Genomic DNA, 9,866 nt, shown 5'->3' on the forward strand with positions numbered 1-9,866 from the left:
CCTAACATGACTAGGTTATTTTTTATCTAAGTGGTGAAAAAAAATTCCAAACTTTGCTAAAAAAAAAAAAAAAAATTGCGCCATTTTCCGATACTCGTAGCGTCTCCATTTTTCATGATCTGGGGTCAGTTGAGGGCTTATTTTTTGCGTGCCGAGATGATGTTTTTAATGATCGCATTTTGGTGCAGATACGTTCTTTTGATCGCCCGTTATTGCATTTTAATGCAATGTCGCGGCGACCAAAAAAACGTAATTCTGGCGTTTCGAATTTTTTTCCCACTACGCTGTTTAGCGATCAGGTTAATACTTTTTTTTAATTGATAGATCGGGCGATTCTGAGCGCGGCGATACCAAATATGCGTAGATTTGATATTATTTTTATTGATTTATTTTGATTGGGGCAAAAGGGGGGTGATTTAAACTTTTATGTTTTTTTTATCTTTTTCACATTTTTTTAAACTTTTTTTTTAAACTTTTGCCATGCTTCAATAGCCTCCATGGGAGGCTAGAAGCAGGCACAACGCGATCGGCTCTGCTACATAGCAGCGATCTGCTGATCGCTGCTATGTAGCAGAAATTGAGGTGTGCTGTGAGCGCCGACCACAGGGTGGCGCTCACAGCCACCGGTCATCAGTAACCATAGAGGTCTCAAGGACCTCTATGGTTACAATATACAAGCATCGCCGACCCCCGATCATGTGACGGGGGTCGGCGATGACGTCATTTCCTGCCGCCCGGCCGGAAGCGGTAGTTAAATGCCGCTGTCTGCGTTTGACAGCGGCATTTAACTAGTTAATAGGTGCGGGCAGATCGCGATTCTGCCCGCGACTATTACGGGCACATGTCAGCTGTTCAAAACAGCTGACATGTCCCGGCTTTGATGCGGGCTCACCGCGGAGCCCTGCATCAAAGCAGGGGAGCCGGCATCGGACGGTATAGTACGTCCGATGCCGGTAAGGGGTTAATCATAGACCTGAAACAGGGACAAGGGGGCATCCTCTGCGTTTGGAGGAAAAAAGGTTTAAGCATAATAACAGACGCGGATTCTTTACTGTAAGAGCAGTGAGACTATGGAACGCTCTGCCGTATGATGTTGTAATGAGTGATTCATTACTTAAATTTAAGAGGGGACTGGATGCCTTTCTGGAAAAGTATAATGTTACAGGGTATATACACTAGATTCCTTGATAGGGCGTTGATCCAGGGAACTAGTCTGATTGCCGTATGTGGAGTCGGGAAGGAATATTTTTCCCCAATGTGGAGCTTACTCTTTGCCACATGGGTTTTTTTGCCTTCCTCTGGATCAACATGTTAGGGCATGTTAGGTTAGGCTATGGGTTGAACTAGATGGACATATAGTCTTCCTTCAACCTTAATAACTATGTAACTATGTAGATATATCAATAGATAAATAAATAGATGATAGATAGATAATACCAAACCCGATGTTTAGTATATCTATGCATCTATACATATATATCTATAAATCTATAGATTATCCATCTATCTATATAATCATCTAAAGGTACCGTCACATATAACGATATCGTTGCTTTTTGTGACGTAGCAACGATATCGTTAAGGAAATCGTTCTGTGTGACAGCGACCAACGATCTGGATCCTGCTGGGAGATCGTTGGTCGCTGAGGAAAGTCCAGAACTTTATTTCGTCGCTGGCTCTCCCGCTGACATCGCTGGATCGGCGTGTGTGACACCGATCCAGCGATGTCTTCACTGGTAACCAGGGTAAACATCAGGTTACTAAGCGCAGGGCCGCGCTTAGTAACCCGATGTTTACCCTGGTTACCAGCGTAAACGTTAAAAAAACAAACACTACATACTTACCTTCAGCTGTCTGTCCTCCGGCGCTCTGCTTTCCTCCTGCATCCTGTGTCAACGCTGGCCAGCCGGAAAGCAGAGCGGTGACGTCACCGCTCTGCTTTCCGGCTGACCGGCGCTGACAGTGCAGAGGAAAGCAGAGCCCCGGAGGACAGACAGCTGAAGGTAAGTATGTAGTGTTTGTTTTTTTAACGTTTACGCTGGTAACGATGGTAAACATCGGGTTACTAAGCGCGGCCCTGCGCTTAGTAACCCGATGTTTACCCTGGTTACCGGGGACCTCGGCATCGTTGGTCGCTGGAGAGCTGTCTGTGTGACAGCTCTCCAGCGACCAAACAGCGACGCTGCAGCGATCGACATCATTGTCGGTATCGCTGCAGCGTCGCTTAGTGTGACGGTACCTTAAGGGGTTCTTCCGTCTGTCTGTCACAGAAATCCCGCATTGCTGATTGGTCAGTCAGCACCAGTGTGTCGGACCAACTTTTTACTATTGATGCTGGCTATGCAGCATCAATAGTAAAAAGATATAATGTTAAAAATAAGAAAAAAAAAATAATCATGCTATTCTGACCTTCCGTCGCCTCCGCAGCTGTCCCGCTCCTCCCGATAGTCTCGGCAGCTTCCGTTCCCAGAGATGCATTGCGAAATTGGTCTCGCGAGATCGCTAAGTCATCTGGGTAATTTCGCAATGCATCTCTGTGAACAGAAGCTGGCGGCCGCATCGTGAGAAGCGGGACAGCTTCTGTGGACTACGGAAGGCGAGTATATAACTTTTTTAATTTAATTCTTTTTTTCACAGGGATATGGTGCCCACACTGCTGTATACTACGTGGGCTGCGCTATATATATACTACGGGGCCGACCGCGACCAATCAGCGATATTGGAGCGGAATTTAACCCCCACTCACAGCGCTACGTACATACATACGTACATATTTTAGAATACCCGATGTGTTAGAATCGAGCCACCATCTAGTGTATATATATATATATATATATATATATATATATATATATATATATATAAAATAGTCTAAGGGTCTGTCTAACGGAAAACCCACGTCGCTAATGGGCAGCTGGCACGACCAGCGACCAATCAGCGACAGGTGCAGTCCGGCCGCGAATTGGCGCGGGATTTAAACCATGCTACGCTGATTGCTTGCGCCCGGCCGGGACCAATCAGCGATATTGCAGCAGGATTTAAACACCACTTCATAAATAAACTACATACATATTCTAGACTACCCAATGCGTTAGAATGGGGCCACCATCTAGGTGATATGTAATAGCAAGGCCGATGTTTATTATTGAACGTTTAATTAAAAAAAAAAAAGGGGCTCCTGCGCAATTTTCTGCGCCAGAGGGGTAAAGCCGACGGCCGGGGGCCAATATTTGTAGCCTGGGAAGGAGTTAATACCCATGGCCCCCTCTCTAGGTTATGAATATCAGCCTGCAGATATCTGCGTAGCCTTTACTGCCCATTAAATTATGGGGAAAAAGTAAGGGAATGGGGAACGGTTTGCTGCTGTGATCGCAGATCAGTCACGCAGCAGCCAGCACAGCAGATCACACCAGGGGACACAGATCGCAGGAGGATCGCACTGGCCACCAGACTGAGGAATCACCATTTTAGATTAACCCCTTTGGAGCTGATTCACCAGTAACTATTGTTCAGCGGTACATAACCCCAATGCGACATGCAGGTAAATCGACATTGTATGTATAAAAAAAGTTTACAATATGATAGTTACACTGGAGAGACAAATGACCACCAGGCACCTGATGCTGCTTGGGCCTGGAAGAAAGAAAAGATGTATGCTGCCACATTCCCGTATATGATAATGTCCAGCATTGTGCCCTATGGGAGGGAGGATGAAACCAATGAGAAAACATACTGTCTGCTGCCACAAGGTGGCGGTGTACAACCATTTATTAGAAGATGGTCCCCAGCTTCTTAGAACTTTGAGAACAGCCAGAACTCTTTAGGTTATTATTATTAATTTTTTATTATAGCGCCATTTATTCCATAGCGCTTTACATGTAAGGAGGGGTATACATAATAAAAACAAGTACAATAATCTTAAGCAATACAAGTCATAACTGGTACAGGAGGAATGAGGACCCTGCCCGCGAGGGCTCACAATCTACAAGGGATGGGTGAGGATACAGTAGGTGAGGATAGAGCTGGTCATGCAGCGGTTTGGTCGATCGGTGGTTACTGCAGGTTGTAGGCTTGTCAGAAAAGGTGGGTCTTCAGGTTCTTTTTGAAGGTTTCCATGGTAGGCGAGAGTCTGATATGTTGGGGTAGAGGGTTCCAGAGTAGAGGTGATACGCGAGAGAAATCTTGTATATGATTGTGGGAAGAGGAGATAAGAGGGGAGTAGAGAAGGAGATCTTGTGAGGATCGGAGGTTGCGGGTAGGTAAGACCGGGAGACGAGGTCACAGATGTATGGAGGAGACAGGTTGTGGATGGCTTTGCATGTCATGGTTAGGGTTTTTGTTATGAATAGGTAATTCAGAACCACAATGGACCTTGAAGTTCAGAGCACACAAGTGACCTGACAAAAACCACAAAACATAGGACGAGCTCTGAGACGTGGAAACTCTGCTGACCGCAATCCCTAAACCTATCAAACCACACTAGAGGTAGCCGTGGATTGCGCCTAACGCTCCCTATGCAACTCGGCACAGCCTGAGAAACTAGCTAGTCCTGAAGATAGAAAAATAAGCCTACCTTGCCTCAGAGAAATTCCCCAAAGGAAAAGGCAGCCCCCCACATATAATGACTGTGAGTTAAGATGAAAATACAAACTCAGAGATGAAATAGATTTAGCAAAGTGAGGCCCGACTTACTGAATAGACCGAGGATAGGAAAGGTAGCTTTGCGGTCAACACAAAAACCTACAAACAACCACGCAGAGGGGCAAAAAGACCCTCCGCACCGACTAACGGTACGGAGGTGCTCCCTCTGCGTCTCAGAGCTTCCAGCAAGCAAGCAGAACCAAAAAAACAAGCTGGACAGAAAATATAGCAACAAAAGGACACAAGCAGAACTTAGCTAATGCTGAGCAGACAGGCCACAGGAACGATCCAGGAGGAAGCAAGACCAATACTAGAACATTGACTGGAGGCCAGGATCAAAGCACTAGGTGGAGTTAAATAGAGCAGCACCTAATGACTTAACCTCATCACCTGAGGAAGGAAACTCAGAAGCCGCAGTACCACTCGTGACCACAGGAGGGAGCTTGATCACAGAATTCACAACAGGTTTTGTACTGGAGTCTCTGGGTAATGGGGAGCCAGTGAAGGGATTGACAGAGGGGAGAGGCCGAGGAATAGCAGGGGGACAGGTGGATTAGTCGGGCAGCAGAGTTTAGAATAGATTGGAGGGGTGCGAGAGTGTTTAGAGGGGAGGCCACAGAGCAGGAGGTTGCAGTAGTCAAGGCGAGAGATGATGAGGGCATGGACTAAGGTTTTTGCAGATTCTTGGTTGAGGAATGAATGGATTCGTGAAATCTTTTTGAGTTGAAGTCGGCAGGAAGTGGAAAGGGCTTGGATATGTGGTTTGAAGGAGAGATCAGCGTCAAGGATTACCCCGAGGCAGCGAACTTGTGGGACTGGGGACAGTGGGCAGCCGTTTACTGTAATGGATAGATTCGTTGGGGGAGGTCACGTGAGATGGGGAAAGACAATGAATTCTGTTTTGTCCATGTTAAGTTTCAGAAATCTAGCGGAGAAGAAGGATGAAATAGTGGACAGACATTGAGGGATTCTGGTTAGTAGGGAGGTGATTTCTGGTCCAGAGATGTAGATCTGTGTGTCATCAGCGTAGAGATGATACTGAAAGCCATGAGATTCTATGAGCTGTCCCAGGCCAAAGGGGTAAATGGAGAAGAGCAGGGGCCCAAGGACTGAACCTTGTGGGACTCCGACAGATAGGGGGCGAGGTGAGGAAGTGGTGTGTGAATGGGAGATACTGAATGTCCGGTCTGTTAGGTATGATGAGATCCAGGATAGGGCCAAGTCTGCGATGCCAAGGGATGAGAGGGTCTGTAATAATAGAGAATGGTCCACTGTGTCAAAGGCAGAGGACAGGTCCAGGAGGAGGAGGATAGTGTAGTGTCGCTTGCTCTTGGCGGTTAAGAGGTCATTGGTGACCTTAGGGCAGTTTCAGTGGAATGGTGTGACCGGAAACCTGATTGTAAGCGGTCGAAGAGGGAGCAAGAAGAGAGATGGGAGGACAGTTCAAAGTAAACATGTTGTTCCAGTAGTTTGGAGGCATAGGGGAGAAGTGATATAGGGCGATAGCTAGATACAGAGGATGGGTCAAGAGAGGGCTTCTTGAGGATAGGTGTGATGGAGGCATGTTTAAAGCTTGAGGGGAAAACACCAGTTGTTACTGATATGTTCACACATAATCATTGTTTTTCTACAAAAAAAAAACACTAACTGCTTGGAGAAGTAAAGCATCGATTCCACTTGAAATTTAGATTTTTTTTTTCCCCTCTTTTTAGTGTTTTATTTTTTCTTAAGACAGATTTGCAGCTGGAAAAGCTGCATTTTAATTTTTTTCAAAGGGGGGGGGGGGGGAAAGCCGTAAAAAACCCCCAAAACACTAAGTCTCTGATTTATTAAAGTAATTTTACCAGAACTCAAAAGTAAATCGCTGTGACAATGAGAAAAATGTTCCATTTTTGGAGTTTTCACCACAGATTCATGACGGCAGAGGAGGTGGGAGACGAGGACATGAGACCACCGCTGGGAGGCGAGGACATGAGACCACGGCCGGGAGACGAGGACATGAGACCACCGCCGGGAGGCGAGGACATGAGACCACCGCCGGGAGGCGAGGACATGAGACCACCGCCGGGAGGCGAGGACATGAGACCACCGCCGGGAGGCGAGGACATGAGACCACCGCCGGGAGGCGAGGACATGAGACCACCGCCGGGAGGCGAGGACATGAGACCACCGCCGGGAGGCGAGGACATGAGACCACCGCCGGGAGGCGAGGACATGAGACCACCGCCGGGAGGCGAGGACATGAGACCACCGCCGCACCTCTAATACCTCATCTCACACCAGACCCTTTCCGAGAATGGAAAGAAAACCATTATCCTTCCTTATGGCCGCATGGTTCATTCTCCAGACATATTTATCCAAGACGGCAAAGGGGAAAAAAATGTAAATGGTAGAATTGCTGGTTTTGGTTTTTTCACCTCGAATAAAATTTTATTATTTTTTTTAAATCAGCCGCGATTGTTATGTGACCCCCCCTTCCCCTCATTTGCATTGTATGCATTGTACTGCAATGTAGCAGGTACATAGTGATCTCTGACCCCGCGACCTGTGCAGAGGCCAAAGTCGCTGAGTAGCTCCAACATTATGGGGGCGCTGTATGGACGCCGGGGCAGGCACAGTTACGGGGAGCACTGTATAGGAACATCAGGGCTGGCATAGTTATGAGGGCACTCTATAGGAACATCAGGGCTGGCACAGTTATGGGGGCGCTGTATAGGGACGTTGGGGCTGGCACAGTTATGGGGGCGCTGTATAGGAACACCAGGGCAGGCACAGTTATGGGGGCGCTGTATAGGAACACCGGGGCTGGCACAGTTATGGGGGCACTGTATAGGAACACCGGTGCTGGCACAGTTATGGGGGCACTGTATAGGAACACCGGGGCTGGCACAGTTATGGGGGCACTGTATAGGAACACCGGGGCTGGCACAGTTATGGGGGCACTGTATAGGAACACCGGGGCTGGCACAGTTATGGGGGCGCTGTATAGGAACACCAGGGCTGGCACAGTTATGGGGGCGCTGTATAGGAACACCAGGGCAGGCACAGTTATGGGGGCGCTGTATAGGGACATTGGGGCTGGCACAGTTATGGGGGTGCTGTATAGGAACACCGGGGCTGGCACAGTTATGGGGGCACTGTATAGGAACACCGGTGCTGGCACAGTTATGGGGGCACTGTATAGGAACACCAGGGCTGGCACAGTTATGGGGGCACTGTATAGGAACACCGGGGCTGGCACAGTTATGGGGGCACTGTATAGGAACATCAGGGCAGGCACAGTTATGGGGGCGCTGTATAGGAACACCAGGGCTGGCACAGTTATGGGGGCGCTGTATAGGAACACCAGGGCAGGCACAGTTATGGGGGCGCTGTATAGGGACATTGGGGCTGGCACAGTTATGGGGGTGCTGTATAGGAACACCGGGGCTGGCACAGTTATGGGGGCGCTGTATAGGGACGTTGGGGTTGGCACAGTTATGGGGGCACTGTATAGGAACACCGGGGCTGGCACAGTTATGGGGGCACTGTATAGGAACACCGGGGCTGGCACAGTTATGGGGGCACTGTATAGGAACACCGGGGCTGGCACAGTTATGGGGGCACTGTATAGGAACACCGGGGCTGGCACAGTTATGGGGGCACTGTATAGGAACACCGGGGCTGGCACAGTTATGGGGGCACTGTATAGGAACACCGGGGCTGGCACAGTTATGGGGGCACTGTATAGGAACACCGGGGCTGGCACAGTTATGGGGGCACTGTATAGGAACATCAGGGCTGGCACAGTTATGGGGGCGCTGTATAGGAACACCGGGGCTGGCACAGTTATGGGGGCGCTGTATAGGAACACCAGGGCAGGCACAGTCATGGGGGCGCTGTATAGGAACATCAGGGCTGGCACAGTTATGGGGGCGCTGTATAGAGACGTTGGGGCTGGCACAGTTATGGGGGCGCTGTATAGGAACACCAGGGCTGGCACAGTTATGGGGGCGCTGTATAGGAACACCAGGGCTGGCACAGTTATGGGGGCGCTGTATAGGGACGTTGGGGCTGGCACAGTTATGGGGGCGCTGTATAGGAACACCAGGGCTGGCACAGTTATGGGGGCGCTGTATAGGGACGTTGGGGCTGGCACAGTTATGGGGGCGCTGTATAGAGACGTTGGGGCTGGCACAGTTATGGGGGCGCTGTATAGGAACACCAGGGCTGGCACAGTTATGGGGGCGCTGTATAGGGACGTTGGGGCTGGCACAGTTATGGGGGCGCTGTATAGGGACGTTGGGGCTGGCACAGTTATGGGGGCGCTGTATAGGGACGTTGGGGCTGGCACAGTTATGGGGGCATGGTATAGGGACGTTGGGGCTGGCACAGTTATGGGGGCACGGTATAGGAACACTAGGGCTGGCACAGTTATGGGGGCACGGTATAGGAACACTAGGGCTGGCACAGTTATGGGGGCGCTGTATAGGGACGTTGGGGCTGGCACAGTTATGGGGGCGCTGTATAGGGACGTTGGGGCTGGCACAGTTATGGGGGCACTGTATAGGAACACTAGGGCTGGCACAGTTATGGGGGCGCTGTATAGGGACGTTGGGGCTGGCACATTCTTCATAGTAGATTAGCACTAGTTATAGTTTCTCCTCCTACCCATGGTCTTTACACTACAAGTCCCAGAATGCTCTGGCGAAAACCACCAACCCTGCAGCGTATCCCCCATACCGGCAGGTAGTACACAGCACGCTGCCTGCAGCACACCGTCACACAGCCGTACCGTCAGGTACAGTCACGTTACCTCTCTGGGCGCCGCCATGGTCAGGATTCAGTGCAGACACTGCAGCTCCCAGCAGCACGGTGTGTAGGGAGGAGGAGCTGCTGCAGCAGCGGATGATGACGTCTCCGGAAGGGGCGGGGCCTACAGCCGGCGACAGCGGGAACTTACTCTTAGCGCCAAGTGCTGGGGGCGGGGCTGAGCACTGAGGGGCCGCACACTGGGCCGTGTGCAGATGGGACTGGGGGCACCCGGCCGGGCTCAGGGGGGGGGGATTTTGGGACAAAGGAGTGTCCCTGTTTGGGGCTGATTGTTGGAGGAGGGGTCTTGTGTAGGGAAGGAGTTGATTGATGTTTTTCAGGGCTGCACTAGGAGGGGAGAGATGTCACAGTCTCGGGGGGCTGCATGGTGACGTGGGTGTGGCAAAGGGGCTTATTGCGGTTGTGTGGGGCTG

At 50.1% G+C, this 9,866-nt stretch overlaps 1 protein-coding gene across 2 annotated transcripts in view; it reads right to left on the minus strand.

Moving 5' to 3' along the window:
- Positions 1–9,537, minus strand: part of ALKBH8 (alkB homolog 8, tRNA methyltransferase) — a 64,741-nt gene extending 55,204 nt beyond the window's left edge. For both annotated transcript variants that reach the window (XM_069759128.1, XM_069759127.1), the window contains exon 1: positions 9,437–9,537. In XM_069759128.1, coding sequence (XP_069615229.1) covers positions 9,437–9,454 — 18 coding nt within the window. In that variant the 5' untranslated portion in view covers positions 9,455–9,537. The remainder of the gene's footprint in view (positions 1–9,436) is intronic.
- Positions 9,538–9,866: the final 329 nt, after the last annotated feature.

The sequence above is a fragment of the Ranitomeya imitator genome, chromosome 3 (assembly GCF_032444005.1).
Source record: "Ranitomeya imitator isolate aRanImi1 chromosome 3, aRanImi1.pri, whole genome shotgun sequence".
NCBI classification, from domain to species: Eukaryota; Metazoa; Chordata; class Amphibia; order Anura; family Dendrobatidae; genus Ranitomeya; species Ranitomeya imitator.